This window comes from Podarcis gaigeae (assembly GCF_964106915.1).
Source record: "Podarcis gaigeae genome assembly, chromosome: 7".
NCBI classification, from domain to species: Eukaryota; Metazoa; Chordata; class Lepidosauria; order Squamata; family Lacertidae; genus Podarcis; species Podarcis gaigeae.
In genome coordinates, this window is record NC_139683.1 from 76148688 (window position 1) to 76168392 (window position 19705).

A 19705-nucleotide genomic window follows, 5' to 3' on the forward strand; every position below is an offset into this window, starting at 1 on the left:
AAAGATTAAACACAAAGCTGTTTGTTGGCAGAGAATTGATTTGTGAAACATGGCCATCAGTGTTGTCCCCTGGAGATTTCTTTTAAAAAATAAAATATTTTTATTGGTTTTTCCATGTATACATTGTTATAAGAATTTAAGGTCTCAAATAATATAAATTAAATGTACATGGCAAACACATCCATAAATACATATACCACATGTCTGAAACAGTACAGGAAGACAGTCCTGAAACCATTTTGACTCTCCCAAACTGCCCAAATGTTTCTCTGCAAGGAGGGAGGAAATCAGAAGACCTCCCCATTGTCTCTGTGCTCACAAATCCTGCCTTAAGGGCACATTTAAGGTGTGAATAGGGTGAGCCTGTGACTTGGATTCAGGAATTAAGTAGTTATAGTAACAAAAAAGTGGCCAAAACCCAGATAATGCAATCAGGTAACCTGCCAGACAGGAGATAAACAACACACTCAGGATTCTGTTTTAAAGTGCCTCCCATGATGTATGTATGATGTTTCTGGGGGTTTAAAAAGTCTATATAAGGGCGGGCACACCTTTGTTCTGGGTTCCTCCTCTTTCCTGCTTGTGGTGAGTTTAATAAAGATCAGGCTTAATAGCTGTTTTGTTTCTCAATATTCTCTGGTTGGCCTCTGTTATTTTCTCCTACTATAGGGAACCCACTTAAGGACTCTATATGGGCTCTTGGATACACCACAAGGGGAAAAGGGCAGATTTTGTTTATAACAACATCCTCTAACAATATTTCTCTAACAATTTCCCATATTTCCCCCCCTCCTCCCCCTGGACTTCCCTCATATTCCCATTTTGCTTTATTTCCATAGTACTCACTCTGCGTGTTGTTTCCCAAAATTTTCCCAATACATATAATCTTACTTTTTGTTATATACAGTTGTGTTTCTTTATTCAAACCCTGCCAGTGAGTCCAATTCTTTATGTTGCTTCTTCATATATGTTGTAAATGGTTCCCATTCTCTTTTAAAGTCTTTGTTATCCTTTTCATGTAATTTATCCGTTAATTTTGCCAGTTCTGCATATTCCATAAGTTTCCCTTGCCATTGTTCTTTCTGCCTTCCAAGCTTGTGCTAATATAATTCTTGCCGCTGTTGTTGCAGTCCCCTGGAGATTTCTGCCTACCTCCCAAGTACTTGGCTCTTTTAACAAAAAATGTACCAATGTACTGCAGAATTGAACCTCTCCTTCTTCCTCTGTTCCTCTTTATTCCCAGGGGTTAGACTTTCATGCTCCTTACGTAAGATGTTCTGGGGTGTGTGTATGTGTGTATGTGTAATTATATCCGTCTTTCATAACATTAAAAAAAGAAGATTATTTCTTGTACAAACATTCTGACTTCAGTAATTCTGTTAGTGTTGACATTTCAGACACCTTCGTTATTTCAGAAAACCAATCTTTTAATGTGGGAGCAAAATTAGTTCTCCATTTCTTAGAAACCAGCATTTTTGCAGCAGCTAGCAATTTCCATATAGTTCTTTGAGGCCCGAGACAGATTGTCACATAATACAGAGGACTGGATCTTCATGGGCATATTACAGTCATGTTTCTTCCACAATCATGTTGCAATTATGAGTAGCTACCGTATTTTTCGCCCCATAGGACACACCGGCCCATAAGACGCACCAAGTTTTTTTGGGGGGAAATAAAGAAAAAAAATTTATTCCCCCGCCCCCAGGCGCTTGTGGGGCCGGCAGCGGGGAGAAGTGCTCTTCTCCCCACCGCCCGCCTGCAGACCAGGTCCGGGGACAGCGGGAAGACGCGCTGCGCCTCCCAGCTGTCCCCCGAGCTTGCGGGGCAGGCAGCGGGGAGAAGCGCTCTTCTCCCCGCCGCCCGCCTGCAGATCAGGTCCGGGGACAGCGGGAGGACGCGCTGCGCCTCCCAGCTGTCCCCAGAGCTTGCGGGGCTGGTGGCCGGGAGAAGCACGCGTCTCCCCGCCGTCAGCCCTCAAACCACATCGGGAGACAGCGGGATGGCAGCGTTCCGCCTCCCCGCTGTCCCCCGACCTTGTGGGACTGGCGCTGCGGCTCTCCTGAAGCCTGGAGAGCGAGAGGGGTCAGTGCGCACCAACCCCTCTCGCTCTCCAGGCTTCAGCGAAAGCCTGCATTTGCTCCATAGGACGCACACGCATTTCCCCCTTCATTTTTGGAGGGGAAAAAGTGCGTCCTATAGGGCGAAAAATACGGTAATCCCTAGGCCAGGGGTCAGATCAAGCCTTCCCCACCAAAGCAAATTTTTATCTCCCCCTAAACGTTTTGAAGCTACAAACATGAGTCTGACCAAACTGTGGGAGGCAGTGGAAGACAGGAGTGCCTGGCATGCTCTGGTCCATGGGGTCACGAAGAGTCGGACATGACTAAATGACTAAACAACAACAAATACATTTTGGGCAGCTGAGACCAAAAAAAGTGTGTTCTAGTCCTCTCTGCTCACATTAGGGACCCTGATGAAGAGGCAAATAATCCCAGATGTCTGTCATCGGATTAATATTTTTAATAAGCACGGAGGCAGCAATAACCCCCCCTTTGCAAATCTACATAAATCATCTGAGGATACAGACTTGTGCCCTTTGTGTATATGCGTGCGAAAGTGGGTTGGCCAAACCAACTTTTTGCCACACACACATCTGGCTTGCATGCATCCCTCAAATAGTTGGTCATGGGTGAAGTTTTGGCCCTTGGTCCAGAAAAGGTTAGCCTTAGATGATCCCAGCTTCGCATGAAGACAGAACAGAAAGGCGGCGACAGCACAGTGCAGCCTTTGTTCAACTCATCTGATACTGGAAAAGATGCCAGAATAGTTAGTCATTATCTGTTTTCACCTTTGGCCAAGAATTAGTGTGAAGGGCTCTAAACATAAACACCAGGAGGAAGTTAATGTTTAGCTGATTTAACTCGGGGACTATAAAGGTTCTCTGTTTAGTCAATCAAAAGCAACTTTTAGGTCTATAAATCAGTGTCATTCCAGACACTGCTGGTCTACATTTCCCATCATTGTCAGTCCTTGCCCAGGCTGACTGCCCTCCCCCCCCCCCAACAACTGGATGGGCCACAGCTTCCTTGTCTCTGCTATAAATGAGGGAAATAGAATCTCCTACAAAATAATCAGAAATCAATCCCACTTAGAAAATGGATATATTTGGCAAAGAGAAGCGCTGGATTGTCTTGGGCACCCCCCCTTTCAGCCTAACTCAGTACATAGGCTTGTAATAATAATAATAATAACAACAACAACAACAATTATAATAGTAATAATTTATTATTTATACCCCACCCATCTGGCTGGGTTTCCCCAGCCACTCTGAGCGGCTTCCAGCAAAATATTAAAATACAATGATTCATCCAGTATTAAAAGCTTCCCTAAACAGGGAACATGTCATGCTGGCCACATGACCCATAAGCTATACGCCGGCTCCCTCGGCCAATAAAGCGAGATGAGCGCCACAACCCCAGAGTCGGTCACAACTGGACCTAATGGTCAGGGGTCCCTTTACCTTTTTAAGCAGGGCTGCCTTCAGATGTCTTCTAAAAGTCTGATAGTTGTTTATTTCTTTGACATCTGATGGGAGGGCGTTCCACAGGGCAGGCGCCACTACCGAGAAGGCCCTCTGTCTGGTTCCCTGTAACTTCACTTCTTGAAGTGAGGGACCCGCCAGAAGGCCCTCCCAGCTGGATCTCAGTGTCCAGGCTGAATGATGGGGGTGGAGACACTCCTTCAGGTATACTGGGCCACGGTCGTTTAGAGCTTTCAAGGTCAGCACCAGCACTTTGAATTGTGCTCGGAAACGTGCTGGGAGCCAGTGTAGGTCTTTCAGGACCGGTGTTATGTGGTCTCCCAGTCACCAGTCTAGCTTCCGCATTCTGGATTAGCTGTAGTTTTCAGGTCACCTTCAAAGGTAGCCCCATGTAGAGCACATTGCAGTAGTCCACGTGGGATATAACCAGAGCATGCACCACTCTGGCGAGAGAATCTGCGGGCAGGTAGGGTCTCAGCCTGCGTACCAGGTGGAGCTGGTAGATAGCTGCCCTGGACACAGAATTAACCTGCACCTTCATGCACAGCTGTGAGTCCAAAATGACTCCCAGGCTGCGCACTTGGTCCTTCGGGGGCACCGTTACCCCATCCAGGAGCAGGGAGTCCCCCACACCCACCTGCCCCCTGTCCCCCAAAAACAGTACTTCTGTCTTGTCAGGATTCAACCTCAATCTGTTAGCTGCCATCCATCCTCCAACCGCCTCCAGACACTCATACAGGACCTTCACTGCCTTCACTGGTTCTGATTTGAAAGAGAGGTAGAGCTGGGTATCATCCGCATACTGATAACCCAGTGTGATAAAAGCATCTGTGTCAGCTGCACCTGCGCTCCTTGAAGGAAAAATAAAATGCAGGAGGTAGTGCATGAATAAATGTGTCACGATACTTTATACACACATTAACAATAAAAACCTAGCCAATAACATGCAGCATAAAATGGCTAATAATGCACATTAAGGAGGAAATAGTCTCAGTTTTGCAGTGTTGGGTTGTGCATTAGTTCTTATCTCTATTGGGTGTAAAGCCATTGTAATTAATGCCCTGAAGCTGTCAGCTCAAAGTGGCATAGATATTAGAAAAAGGAAGTTTAGAATTTTTATTTACTAAAGGACAATGACTCAGTAAATTAAAGAGAGAATTGTGTCAAGTAGAACACAACATGGCATTGAACTTTGTGGGAAATGGACCACATAAGTAGAGAATCGGGAGATACCTGCTATGTAAGGAATCAAAAGAAGATTTTCCCACATATGGTGGAAGTTTGTGATCACAATGAATTATTGGAGGATTGTGGTTAATTTCATAAATGAACATTTTCAGTTTAATGGGATAGTAGACACTTTGGTTTGTTAAAACCAGTGTTTATTTGGATAAGCAACCAAGTTTTCTGTCGTACATTAGCTAGAATTGTTTTTGTTAGTACTTGGAAAAGGAATCAAATATCAGCCAAGAATTAATAAGGAAAATTTGAGGACAGGTAGTGCTTTTAAAACAGCATTTTTGAGGAACATAAAAATACAGAGTAACTTTGAGAAGTTGGGGTCTAGTGATTCTATGTATGAAAAGGTGATTCAGGTAGGGAAATCTATTTCAAATGGACGACAAAATGTTTTATGTGTTGAATGAATTGTGTATGAAATCTAGGTGCTTTTTTGTCTTTCGTTTGATAAATTTTGTGCATTCTAATCAAAAAGAAAAATGTTGTTAGAGATAGTTTTAAAGTACTCAGATACAGTGTTAGTGTAAAAATCATTGGTGGCTTTCCTGTGAAAAATCTCAGGGTTTCTGTCTACCAACAGAGAGCATTCCTTCTTTTGAATAAAAAAAAATTCATCTTGTCATAATGGTAAATATTAATACAGTGGTACCTTGGTTTACGTATTTAATCCATTCCGAAAGTCTGTTCTTAAACCAAAGCATTCTTAAACCAAGGTGTGCTTTCCTATAGCAGTGGGGGACTCAGTTTACAAATGGAACACACTCAATAGGAAGCGGAACATGTTCTTATTCCAAGACAAAGTTCACAAACCAAAACACCTACTTCCGGGTTTTCAGCGTTCTTAATCCCAAGTTGTTCATAAACTAAGCTGTTCTTAAACCAAGGTCCCACTGTAGTGACATAACGGCACACAAATTGGAGAATGAAGATTAGTGGATTCAGATTCTTGAAACAAATTTATTTTGTATTTACAGACAATAGTTAATTGTTTTAGGAGCTCATTAACTGCGGTAGGGAGGGAGTGGGATGCCTCTTGGCTTTATCTAGAATGTGGGGAATGTGAATATCCTTCCAAGAAAAAATAAACAGGTCATCAGACATTTGTTTCATTTCAAGACAGTAGTAAAGACAATCCTCCTGAATGAGAATATTTTACTGATTTCCTCCTTTTTTCTGCGTTTTCTCTTCCTTCAGTCAATGGTTCAGTGTCTTGAGTCAAGTCCACGCTTCCACAGAACAGGAAATCAGGGAAATGCACGATGAGCAAGCAAACCCACAGAATGCCGTGGTAAGGAAGGCTTACACTCAGCGTCAGAATGTTGCAAATACTATTATAGCAATATGGTTGGTAGATCCTCTGGAAAAACAATCTCTCAAAGGACCTGTTGATGGCATTTTACCATTGCACTGTGGAGAGCGTATTCACTTATGGTCTGTGCATGTGGTTCGGGAGCTGCACGGTCAGGGGGAAAACAATGCTATCCAGGGTTGTAAAGACTGCAGAGAGAATAATTGGGTGCACTCTTCCCACCTTAGATCAAATCTATGCTGCCAGGTGCCATAAGAAAGCGGCAGAGATAGCGCAGGATAGTACGCACCCCGGAAATGATCTCTTTCAGCTACTGCCTTCTGGAAGAAGGTATAGGGTTATAAAGCCCAGGACTTAGCCGCCTGAGAAACAGTTTCTATGCAAATGCAATTCTGGTTCTAAACGCAGCGTAAGGGGTCTCTATAGTATAGTGTATTTTTTAGTATAGTGTATGTTATAGTATAGTGTATTTTAAAATGGGGTTTCTGAGTTTTTAGGGGTTTTTGAATGTTTTATGTAGTTTCTCAATTTCATTCAAAGATATCGTATATCCACTGCTCCATTTTTTCCAGGACAGAGGTGGCCTAGTTGCTGGATGAGTCCTGCCACTACACGTAGATTAGTGGTACAGTGGTGCCCCGCAAGACGAATGCCTCGCAAGACGAAAAACCCGCTAGACTAAAGGGTTTTCCGTTTTTTGAGGCGCTTCGCAAGACGAATTTCCCTATGGGCTTGCGAGTCTTGCGAGTCCCCCCCCCTTTTTTCTAATCCACACTAACCCACTAAAAAGGTAAAGGTACCCCTGCCCGTACGGGCCAGTCTTGCCAGACTCTGGGGTTGTGCGCCCATCTCACTTAAGAGGCCAGGGGCCAGCGCTGTCCGGAGACACTTCCGGGTCACGTGGCCAGCGTGACATCGCTGCTCTGGCGAGCCAGAGCCACACACGGAAACGCTGTTTACCTTCCCGCTGGTAAGCGGTCCCTATTTATCTACTTGCACCCGGAGGTGCTTTCGAACTGCTAGGTTGGCAGGCGCTGGGACCGAGCAGCGGGAGCGCACCCCGCCGCAGGGATTCGAACCGCCGACCTTTCGATCGGCAAGTCCTAGGCGCTGAGGCTTTAACCCACAGCGCCACCTGCGTCCCCTACACTAAGCCACTAATAGCCGCTAATAGCGCTAAGCCGCTAATAGGGATGCTTCACAAGATGAAAAAACCGCTAGACGAAGAGACTCGCGGAACGGATTATTTTCATCTTGCGAGGCACCACTGTAGATCATATGCAGACGGTGCAAGATTTAGCTTCCGGGATCTCCAGGCAGGGCTAGGGAAAACTCCTTTCGGAAACCCTAGCATGGTGCCACCCATCAATGTAGAAAGATTCCCTTTTTTCCGTGTACTTGGCAAAGTAGGATTGTTTCTACTTGCTGACCGTCTCCACCACCTAAAGCAGGCGTGTCCAAACTTTTTTCAAAGAAGTGAATGATGTGAACCTGCGTGAGGGCCGACCAAAGTTGCTGACCTTTTTTTAGGATTGAAGTTGTTGAGCAGGGGCTGGATTAAACCAACAGGTAGGCTGGATTTGGACATGCCTGACCTAAAGAAAGAGCATTCTCGAGTAAGGTTCTGCAACAGAGAAGAGCTTTTCATGCATCACACGGCAGTGGGTTTTGTCTGCCGCTGACAATAATTAGAACTTGTGTGCATTGCAACAGTGTCCCACCTATGAAGTGGTAAAATGTGACGATGTTGTGCAGGGTAGTTTGAATATGTTCTACTTGGTATTTGAAGTAAATCAGAAACTGCTGATTGGTTTTCTTGCTCTGCTCTATTGCTTGCTTCAATTAATCAGCTTTTAAATAACAGTTAAGATATATTCTTCTATTTTGTGCACTATTGGAAACTAACCTGGAATCATGTTGACATGATGGATGAGTCTACAAATTGCAGAGATAAATAATGAATAGAAAATGGGCATTCATGCTCCCCCTATAAAAGCCTCCAAAAAGTGGTTTGGTGAATTTGATGGCAGAAGTAGGAGCAGCTTGTTGGGGGAAAACTCTGGAAACAAATTTTGACATGTACACCAAGTGAGATTGCCACAATTACAGTAAAATACCAATGAGCATACAGGCTGGGATTAAACATTTTTCTGCTCATGCCTGCAAGGCATTTTATCCCTTGCAGTAGTGCCATTATAAAATAAAGCCTTATCAAGAGTTTTTGTTCAACTTGCTCAAAAGCAACTGATGTTTTTCCACTACCTCTTATTATTGAATTCGAACCCACTAACCCTCATTCTCTAAATCGTTTATTACCATCCACACATGAAACTAAACGGGCATGTATTCCATGGGCCAGACAACACAATGTTCATTTTCCCTTTTTTTTTGCAGGGTACACTGGATGTGGGATTGATCGATTCCGTCTGTGCATCTGACAATCCAGATCGGTAAGAACAAGTTCCACTTTCAGAAATCTTATTTTTGTTCAGCCCTTTGTTCTGAAACAGAATATGTTTTTTCTGTGAGACTATCAGCTTGAGAAATTAAAGAAGAAAAGTAAGGTAGAGCAGTTCTAAATTCAACCACTCTATTTTGCTAATTTGGGATGCGGGTGGCGCTGTGGGTTAAACCACAGAGCCTAGGACTTGCCAGTCAGAAGGTCGGCGGTTCAAATCCCCGAGACGGGGTGAGCTCCCGTTGCTCGGTCCCTGCTCCTGCCAACGTAGCAGTTCAAAAGCACGTCAAAGTGCAAGTAGATAAATAGGTACCGCTCCGGCGGGAAGGTAAACGGCGTATCCGTGTGCTGCTCTGGTTCGCCAGAAGCGGCTTAGTCATGCTGGCCACATGACACGGAAGCTGTACACCGGCTCCCTCGGCCAATAAAGCGAGATGAGCACCGCAACCCCAGAGTCGTCCACGACTGGATCTAAATGGTCAGGGGTCCCTTTACCTTTACCTTTATTTTGCTAATAGATCAAGCATCTCTGTTTTGTGTTCGGAACCTGTGTCTTCATGTTGATCTTTGGAATAAACCAGCAAAGGTTTGAGCTAATTCTCACAGAGAGAATTCCACCTGAGCAAGGTGGAAGCAGAAACAAGTTTGGCTGTAGTTTTGAAATTGTGGGATTTGTGCCAAGCTGTCAAATGTCAGTGTTTGAAAAACAAGTCAGGCAAAGTTGAATAATAAAGTGAATCAGCATTTGCTTAAATATACAGTACAAACAAAAGAGAATTGCTTTGTATGAGTCAGACTCACTTTGTTATGGTCCCAAACAGTATCCATGTTTACTATACAGGCCTTTTTTGCTTTATTTGTTTTTTCCTGGGCAGACCCAATTCATTTGTGATCATCACCGCTAATCGTGTTCTCCACTGCAACGCCGACACTCCAGAGGAGATGCATCACTGGATCACCTTGCTGCAGAGATCCAAAGGCGACACCCGAGTAGAGGGACAAGAGTTCATAGTGAGAGGTAGGAGCATCTTTCAGGTGAAATCCCCCTGCAAAATGGGGTATTTTCCTTACTAAACTCTGGCTCCCAAAGTACCGTATTTTTTGCTCTGTAAGACTCACTTTTTCCCTCCTAAAAGATAAGGGGAAATGTGTGTGTGTCTTATGGAGCGAATGCAGGCTGCGCAGCTATCCCAGAAGCCAGAACAGCAAGAGGGATTGCTCCTTTCACTGCGCAGCAATCCCTCTTGCTGTTCTGGCTTCTGAGATTCAGAATATTTTTTTTCTTGTTTTCCTCCTCCAAAAACTAGGTGCGTCTTGTGGTCCGGTGTGTCTTATAGAGCGAAAAATGCGGTACTTGCTAATAACTTGAGGAGGCCACATTTAAGCAGTACATCTTAAGACGAAAAGCCAAAGCATGGATGTTTGCAATTGTCTTTTATGTCCAGAGTTTACGATGCCGTAATGAGAAGCAGCTCCTTCCTGTACTAGCCACAATATTGCTATGAGGTCTGTTGCCTCTCCTCATTCGTACCAGTCAAGCAACTTTTAGTTCATTTATGATGGTGCAAGACTATAGGACAGGCATAGGCAAACTCCGGCCCTCCAGATGTTTGGGACTACAATTCCCATCATCCCTGACCACTGGTCCTGTTAGCTAGGGATGATGGGAATTGGAGTCCCAAACATCTGGAAGGCCGGGGTTTGCCTATGCCTGCTATAGGAGGTTGGGGAAAATCTGAAAAGGCTATAACAAGAGAATTGGGTGGGAAATCTTCTTAGAGTTGATTGAAGTAGACCCACTAGTGTCACTGATATTTTTGGCAACTCTGCCCCAAATATCTCCTGTTAAAGCTTGTGACATTGTGCTGAATTGAAAAGGATTCCTTCTAAAGCACAGGGAGGATTTTAGAGCTGGGTATTCTCCGTTTGTTTTATATTAACACAGAGGGTAGATTGAACAATAACAAAGTAGTTAGTTCACCCCAATGTTGGGGAAGCATTTATCATTGTCCTCTCCTTCCCTGAGAGGTGAAGGTGCAGTTTCAGGGTAACTGTGAGGACTAAATAGTTTCTGAGTTGCTTCAGAGAAGGGGATTTGGATTGTGGAATGTCAGCTTTAAAAAAACAATTCCCTAGCACTTCCCCCCTAAAAAACTGGTAGCTGCTAATATGATAAAAATGCCAGTGGGTTTGGAAGAGTTGTTTTTTGTTGTTGTTTTTTGAGGGGGGTGGGTTCTTTTCTAAAAAGTTTAAATATTGCCAGCCAACCTACTCCATTTTTCCCTTCTTCCCTGAGGGGGAAGAATGGAGGAATGATTTAGTACACACCCCACTCACACTCACAAAACAAAATCCATTCTCCACTGAACCCCATTGTACATGGCTTAGGTGTTAATACGTGACATGCCTACATGTATTAGACCTGACGACATTATGCCCAGATGTGCCTATACAAAGAGAAACATTTTGGCTTCATCTTCATCTTGACTTAAGAACGGGTATTAAGTCCTACATCAAAACAGCCTTCTGAGAAGAACTCAGTAAATGCTGTTTTATTGTTTTATGTGTTGTGAATAGCAGGGGGTTTTAAAACTTTGGACTAGCAGCCCAAAGTTGAGAGCAGCTCTAGAAGAGCATCAGTATTCAGGAAATGTTTTTTCTCTAAACTAGGATGGTTACATAAGGAGGTTAAGAACAGCCCAAAGATGACTTTGTTGAAGTTGAAGAAGCGGTGGTTTGTCCTGACACACAACTCATTAGATTATTACAAAAGCTCCGAGAAGAATGCCCTCAAACTGGGCACCCTGGTCTTGAACAGCCTCTGCTCTGTGGTACCACCGGATGAGAAAATCTTTAAAGAAACAGGTAACTAATTTCAGCAGGAGCTCTTCCCCTAGATTCAAGTGATGTGGCCATCGATAATCATATTAAAAATCTGCTAAAATACTTTGGGGTTTGAAAAAGATTCCAATTTAAAGTGTTAGGCAAAATTTTAAAAAGTGTATTCTTAAGCCTCCCATATACACTAGTATATATAATTTTATGGTATTACTCCCCCCAAAAAAGTGGTGCTATGAGCCATCAAACCTCGGAAATACACTTTCCCCAAAAGGTTTCCACAATTATGGCCGCTAGTGTACTGTTTTGGAACTTGTGTGGCTCTGTCAGTTAAACCACAGAGCTTAGGGCTTGCCAGTCAGAAGGTTGGCGGTTTGAATCCCCACGACAGGGTGAGCTCCCATTGCTCTGCCCCAGCTCCTGCCAACATAGCAGTTCAAAAGCACGCAGTGCAAATAGATAAATAGGTACCACTCTGGCGGGAAGGTAAATGGTGTTTCCGTGCACTGCTCTGGTTCGCCAGAAGCGGCTTAGTCATGCTGGCCACATGACCCGGAAGCTGTACGACGGCTCCTTCGGCCAGTAAAGTGAGATGAGTGCCGCAACCCCAGAGTCGTCCTTGACTGGACCTAACGGTCAGGGTGCCTTTTTACCTATTCTTCCTAAATTGGCCTCTAAAGTGGTTTTAATTTGCACACACTTCAGAGATGTAGAGAACCGGCCTTTGCACTGTTTTGATCTGTATGATGTTAAGTAAGACAGGATACAGTATATCAGGTTGTTTCAAGAAAGCAGTATACTACAGTGGTACCTCAGGTTACATATGCTTCAGGTTACATATGCTTCACGTTACAGACTCCGCTAACCCAGAAATAGTTCTTCAGGTTAAGAACTTTGCTTCAGGATAAGAACAGAAATCTTGCTCCGGCGGTGCAGCGGCAGCAGGAGGCCCCATTAGCTAAAGTGGTGCTTCAGGTTAAGAACAGTTTCAGGTTAAGAACGGACCTCCGGAATGAATTAAATGTAAACATTAATAAGCCTTCAGATCAGACTTATGAACTGCACTCCTTTGAGTCACCCACCGTCACTGTTATGATTTTTGACAGCTCACCTTCACCACTTGTCTATTAATAGTTTGAGTAAATCAGATTAACAAGGTGTTTTCTTATTTACTCTTGCCTCAGGTTACTGGAATGTGACCGTGTACGGGCGCAAGCACTGCTACCGCCTCTATACCAAACTTCTCAACGAAGCCACTCGCTGGTCAAGTGCTATCCAGAATGTGATAGACACAAAAGCACCCATAGACACCCCCACCCAGCAGCTCATTCAAGACATTAAGGTAGGCTCATGGTCTTGGAAAAATACGCTTCGAGAAGACAAACAACCACATTATTTTCCACTCATAAAGAGAATTGTTAAATGTTCCAAAACTGAGGCAGTTGTTTGAAGAAGAAACTCATTAAGTGTTGTGGGGAAAACTCCAATGAGGATTGTAATTGCTCAGTGGCATATGAGTGTTGGGGCAGGGGGAGGCAGAACAAGAACTGGGAGGGTGGTATATCCTGAAAGAGCTATAGCTGACTGGCTAGAACCTTGAACAAGAGCATTCCACGCTGCAACATTTTGTTGCAGTCCCCACTTGCAATAGGAGGTGGAGGAATACGACAATGGTAGTGACATTTGTACTACCACAAAGAGGTGCTCATGCTGTTCTGCATATTTAGGACTTGAAAATAAAACAAAAATCGAGAGAGTGCCGGATCTTTGTTTCATTCTGTTCTGTTTGTGAATTAGGCCCATGATACCAGGCAGAGGCAGCAGCCATAAGAAACACAGTAGACTTTATCTCAGCCTCTAGGCATCTAACTGGTCAACGTGTTCCTATTTTGTCATGATTTTGGATTCTTTTAGCTTTGCACAGTGCTTCTACAAATGGTTTAATGTTACTCTGTGTCTGTTTGTGCTTTTTTAGCTCTCCGTTTTTATATATTTTATTGTGATTTTTAGGGTGCACAGTGTTTATTTTAGTGGGTTATAACTCTTCTAAATTGGAGGTGATGGCTGTTATTTTTTCCAATTTTCATCCTCCGTTTCATCCCAGAGGAGCTCAGGGCAATACAAATAAAATTAAATTAAAATGTAACACGTTTAAAAGCATTATTAATTTCTAAAAATACTTAAATGGTTCTGGGTGGGTGGGTGGTGTGCTTTTTCCTGAAGTTTATATTCTGCTCCAAAACAAGTCAGCTCTTTCTGGTAGAACCATTTCCCTTTTGAGCTGTTGACCTTTCACAAGCATTCAGTGGAGGCTTGTTTTTCATCCTCGGCCTGTGAATAATCTTGCTATTTACACAGGAGAACTGCCTGAACCCCGAAGTTGTTGAGCAGATCTATAAGAGGAACCCAATTCTTCGCTATACACAGCACCCACTGCATTCTCCGCTATTGCCACTTCCATATGGGGACATCAACCTGAATGGTAAGTCCTTCGGACACTCGAGCCCATTCCCTTCCCTTTGCAAAACCACTTTTGCCTTGGGACACTTTCATGAAGATGAGATGCCTTGGCTCCTTCTCTCATCACCTTAACAGTAATCTTCTCATCAGTTTGCTGCTATATATTTAACCAATAGAGGTTGCCAGGGACTGCCAAGTGCTGTTCCCAACTCATCACTCCAAATCATACTCCTGGTTTCTGTTGTTGTTTAGTCGTGTCCGACTCTTCGTGACCCCATGGACCAGAGCACGCCAGGCACTCCTGTCTTCCACTGCCTCCCGCAGTTTGGTCAAACTCATGCTGGTAGCTTCAAGAACACTGTCCAACCACCTCGTCCTCTGTCGTCCCCTTCTCCTTGTGCCCTCCATCTTTCCCAGCATCAGGGTCTTTTCCAGGGAGTCTTCTCTTCTCATGAGGTGGCCAAAGTATTGGAGCCTCAGCTTCAGGATCTGTCCTTCCCGTGAGCACTCAGGGCTGATTTTCTTCAGAATGGATAGGTTGGATCTTCTTGCAGTCCATGGGACTCTCAAGAGTCTCCTCCAGCACCATAATTCAAAAGCATCAATTCTTCGGCGATCAGCCTTCTTTATGGTTTCTGTACCTCTTCCCAATTGTCCTTCGCCATCAGTATTCTAAGCAGGAAAGGGCAGTGTGAAACCAAGAGGGAAATAAACATTGGAACCCAACTGCAGGGGCTGGTTCATTCATACACTTCACAGGGGAAAGTTTCGGCAATGCCCAGGAAGCCTGACTGAGGTTATGAGGAAGCTAGTGCTCCTCTAGCTTAGCTGCAGAGGCAGGCAGTGGCTTCCCCAGTGTGGAATAATACAGTGTTGGCCAGAATTTTCAGGAGCCAGACACAATCACTTTGCAGCCCACTGCTCCCTGCTCCAAATTAATTTATTTATATGATTTTTATACCTCCCCATCTCTGGCCGGATCACAAAAAAATTAAACCTTAGAAGTATACAAATAAAACATAGACAAAATCTTAAAACAGTTAATGCAGCTTCAGAATAAAAAGCCAAGCAACAGTAAATGATACTGCAGATAACTTTTAAAAATAAATCATTTGACGCAAAACCATTGATAGCCAAATATTTGACAAAATAATCCAATTCCAAGAAAGGAGGGAAAAGGGTAGACATTCGGACATCTATGCAAACGATGTATCTTAATTGTTCCAGTATAATAAGAAAATGGGAGCTTTGTAAACACACCTGTTGAGACATACTGTTTCAGATGCTTGCCCCATGTGAATTACGACAATAGTTTGATTGCCTGAGCAGCGAGATGTACTTCCATGTTCTGTTTTCTAGTGCTAAAAGACAAAGGCTACACCACCCTCCAGGATGAAGCTATCAAGATCTTTAATTCTCTGCAGCAACTTGAGTCCGTGTCAGACCCCATTCCTATTATTCAGGGTATTCTGCAGACAGGGCATGATTTACGGCCTTTGCGCGATGAGCTCTACTGCCAACTGATCAAGCAGACCAGCAAAATGCCTAATCCGGGGAGCGTTGGCAATCTGTACAGCTGGCAGATCCTCACTTGCATGAGCTGCATGTTTCTGCCAAGCCGCGGGATTCTCAGATACCTGAAGTTCCACCTAAAAAGGTAAGCAGAACTATGGGTGATTGCACACAATGGTGTGCCATGCAATAGTTTGTATAGTTTCGTATCCTGGAGATAGGCATGTTGTGGAAAGGGGCAGATCTTTTGGAAACTAACGCATCTTGGAGGAGACGATGGGAGACAGCTGTAGGACTGACTGGCTGGACCTCAGGGAGCCACACCACATAAGGGAATGGCCAGGATACAAATCGAGGGTAGGTAGCGCAGCAAGAGGGAGAATGAAAGTGCAAAGCAGGAAAGAGACTCAAAGGAAGCAGAGATGGAAGCAGAGAGGCTATATTGGAACTAGAGGCTAGATTGGAACGCTGGGCCAAATCTGAGGCCAGCTGAGCCAGAACTCAGTGCAGAGATGAGGTGGACTGAAAAGACGCCAGATGAGAGAAATGTAACCAAGCCAAGAGTCATATGCAGTCTCCTGCCCTGAGCTTGAGGGAAAGAACTCTGACTCCAGGAGGATGGAACAGCACAAGGCAGATACAGGGTGCAGTTATCCACCATCAACATGCCTGCAAATATAAGATGTCAATACAAAGGAGCTTTCTATGCAGCCGCCTTGCTTGCGAGAGCGATCTATTCATGGGGTGGTGGAGGAGCCTTTTGATATACAGTGGTACCTCGGTTTTCAAACAATCCGTTCCAGAAGTCTCTTCGAGTTCCGAAACGTCCGAAAACAGAAGCCTCAAAATGGAAAACTTAAAAAGGAAGCTGCATTTTCTGTTTGACTTCCAAGGCGTGTTCGAAAACTGAGGCACTGACTTCCGAAATGTTCGACTACGGATGCGTTTGAAAAATGAGGTGCCACTGTAGAGGGTTGGTGAAAATGGTCTCACAACCACAAGAGTAGTTGCTTGGGCTGAATGCTCCCACCATTGCCTCTTAAATGTTTTTCAAACCACCACATTCAAGAAAACAAAACATGGAGCAATTAAATCTCAGGGTTTCCCCCCACAGGGTACGTGACCAGTTTCCAGGCACAGAAATGGAGAAGTATGCCCTCTTCATTTATGAATCGCTGAAAAAAACCAAAGGCAGAGAGTTTGTGCCATCCCGGGATGAAATTGAAGCCTTGATCAAGAGACAAGAGATGACATCCACCGTCTACTGTCACGGCGGGGGATCCTGTAAGATCACCATAAACTCCCACACCACTGCTGGCGAGGTAAGATGACGCTTGGACTGGATTGCCTGGGTTAAGCTTCAGGGTGTGGAGGGTCCGCCATTTTGTGCAGTGTGTTTGTTGTGGCCTATTGAACTTTAATTTAAAGATTTGTGTGACTTACTAATAATCATACCATTTTAGTCAGTGATCTGTCTTCTGAGATGCAGAAGCATATAGGGTGGTAGGCAATGACATTTTACTCAGATATGATCTTCTGAAATTAATGGGCCCAATTTAGTAATGCTAATTAATTTCAGTGGATCTACTCTGGGTAAAACGCAGAGTTTATGAATGTTGCCTATTTTTCATTGTGTAGAAACATATTAGGAGACCCTAATAGTTTTTATTTGTACAGACATGCAAATCACAGTGCAGGACCAACTATTCCAAATATGAGGAACAGTATGAGAGAGAAATGTGGTATAGCAGATGTAACAGTAATTTGCTTTGGGTTGGATGTAGTTCTGTCTATGCTTTTACTCATATTACGCATTTGGTTTTATGATTATACTTGGCTACTTTTAGTTGAAGAGCAGAAACTTTGCAGTATGCCAGTTGTTGGACATTCTTAAGTAGAATAGTCAGTCTGTACTATATGTGTATCTTCCAACAGTTATTGATGTTTCTAGCCAACTTAAAAACATGAAGTCTATACAGTGGTACCTCGGGTTAAGTACTTAATTCGTTCCGGAGGTCCGTTCTTAACCTGAAACTGTTCTTAACCTGAAGCACCACTTTAGCTAATGGGGCCTCCTGCTGCTGCTGCGCTGCTGGAGCACAATTTCTGTTCTCATCCTGAAGCAAAGTTCTTAACCCGAGGTACTATTACTGGGTTAGCAGAGTCTGCAACCTGAAGCATCTGGAACCTGAAGTGTATGTAATCCAAGGTACCACTGTAATCTGGAAATGCTTTATCAAGAAAGAGCCTGGAGGAAAACTGATGTGAAATGTTGACTGTTGAAAGTTAAAAACAAAAGCAAGTGCAATGAAAAAAATAGATGTTCGTATGCTTTTGAACATAATTTGTACCTTAGCCTTCAGTGTGGCTAATTGATGCTTTTACCTTTTATGGTCTAACATTCTTTGTTTTGTCTTGTTTTTGTTTTTTGTCTACTAGGTTGTTGAAAAGTTAATTCGGGGTCTGGCCATGGAAGACAGCAGAAATATGTTTGCCTTGTTTGAATACAATGGGACTACAGATAAAGCCATTGAAAGCAGGACCGTTGTGGCTGATGTCTTGGCAAAGTTTGAAAAGTGAGTGTGCCTCTCCTAATAAGTAAGCAATTAAAAGCCCTAACCGCAGCCTTTTAAATTTCCCTTTTGTGAATCAATGGCATCTCCCCATCCACTGCCCTCTCCCGTAAAGAGGGATTAATGAAGCTCTTGTAAGCCTGGGAATGATTTCATCACTATTCATTGTGGTACTTGTGTTGTGCTGTCCTAAAATTTCCTCTCTCGTGCCTTACCACCTGCAACCCTCCCCCCTTGGACTTTGTCTTCAGTCCAAGCCTTTTCTTCTTTATAATTTTCCACAATTGGTACGTCTCTAACAAAGGAACTAGTCACAATGCATTTGCACAGGTAGTTTTCCCAGAATCTCAGTGGCAGCTTAAAGTTCACCTGTCTCCTAACACTGCTGCTGAAACTGATACTGGTGCAAAGTTGGTTACTGCAATTGCGGCAAATAGTAGAAAGAGCTTCCCCAATACTTTCTCCTTCCCATTTCTCTAGCGGCTCTGTTTTATATTTTGTTAAACCTGCTTCAAATTTGCATCCAGTACCTTATATATTAAGGGACGCGGGTGGCGCTGTGGGTTAAACCACAGAGCCTAGGACTTGCCAGTCAGAAGGTCAGTAGTTCAAATCCCCGTGACGGGGTGAGCCCCCGTTGCTCGGTCCCTGCTCCTGCCAACCTAGCAGTTCGAAAGCACTTCAAAGTGCAAGTAGATAAATAGGTACCACTCCGGTGGGAAGGTAAACGGCGTTTCCGTGCGCTGCTCTGGTTCACCAGAAGTGGCTTAGTCATCCTGGCCACATGATCCGGAAGCTGTACGCCGGCTCCCTCGGCCAATAAAGCGAGATGAGTGCCACAACCGCAGAGTCGGCCATGACTGGACCAAATGGTCAGGGGGCCCTTTACCTTTGCCTTATGTATTTGCTTCTGCTAAAGTTTTTACCCATGAATCAAATTTCTTCTGTGGGATTTGATTTCTTATATTATCCTGGTTAGGACCTCGACTGCGAGACAGCAATCCTTGATCTTGCTCACTTGACTACCAGTTGCTCTGAGCCAGCTCCGTAATGCTAGCTGCCATAGGCTTATTAAAGAAACAAAAACCTGCCTATAGATGGAAAAATAGCATTACAATTGGCATCCCCAACATTGATGCCCATGGGCAGCACAGTGGCCTCATATACATCCTTTGGCCCCAGCAGAGGCTCCCTGATCCTCCCAATTCTCTGTTTCATTTTTTACAAAATGCAGTTCTTTGGCTGGTATATATGTGCTTGAGTGGGAGGTTGCCATTGGGGGGTGTTTGTTGCTTGTCTAAGGATCCTCTCCAGAGCTTTTTTTAAATAAAAAATAATAATGCAATATTTTAAACATTAGACTCCTGTGTCAAATAATCTGTTCTCATTATTTTGTAGTCTCTCCCCCCTCCCCATATTTGGACATTACCATTCTTGCTGCAGCTAAAATATTTGCCACCATTATTTTATCTTTTTTTTGGGGGGGGGGTACTTCTCCTTAATTTTCCTAATAGAAAAACCAAAGGATCTGTCTATAGTTTGCAATTTGTAATCACATCAGTTTTCCTAATCCTTTTAATCTAAAAGATCCCTGCAGTTTTCCAATTCCACTCAATATGCCTGAATCCCGCTTGACCTTGAGCACCTCCATCATAAAGTGGGACAGAGTTGGTACATTTTTTGTAATCTGATAGGTCAGTGCACACACATGGGGTTACATTCAAACATGCAACTCCAACTCTACAGCCTGAACCCTATTAGTAACATTTGACATT

The 19705-nt window shown here is 43.8% G+C and overlaps 1 protein-coding gene across 3 annotated transcripts in view; it reads left to right on the forward strand.

Annotated features, from left to right (window-relative positions):
- Positions 1 to 19705, forward strand: part of MYO10 (myosin X) — a 190018-nt gene that overhangs the window by 163716 nt on the left and 6597 nt on the right. For all 3 annotated transcript variants that reach the window (XM_083747119.1, XM_083747120.1, XM_083747118.1), the window contains 9 exons: positions 5975 to 6068; positions 8484 to 8539; positions 9423 to 9565; positions 11218 to 11412; positions 12570 to 12727; positions 13744 to 13867; positions 15205 to 15502; positions 16472 to 16679; positions 17797 to 17933. In XM_083747119.1, the coding sequence (XP_083603245.1) occupies positions 5975 to 6068; positions 8484 to 8539; positions 9423 to 9565; positions 11218 to 11412; positions 12570 to 12727; positions 13744 to 13867; positions 15205 to 15502; positions 16472 to 16679; positions 17797 to 17933 (1413 nt within the window). The remainder of the gene's footprint in view (positions 1 to 5974; positions 6069 to 8483; positions 8540 to 9422; positions 9566 to 11217; positions 11413 to 12569; positions 12728 to 13743; positions 13868 to 15204; positions 15503 to 16471; positions 16680 to 17796; positions 17934 to 19705) is intronic.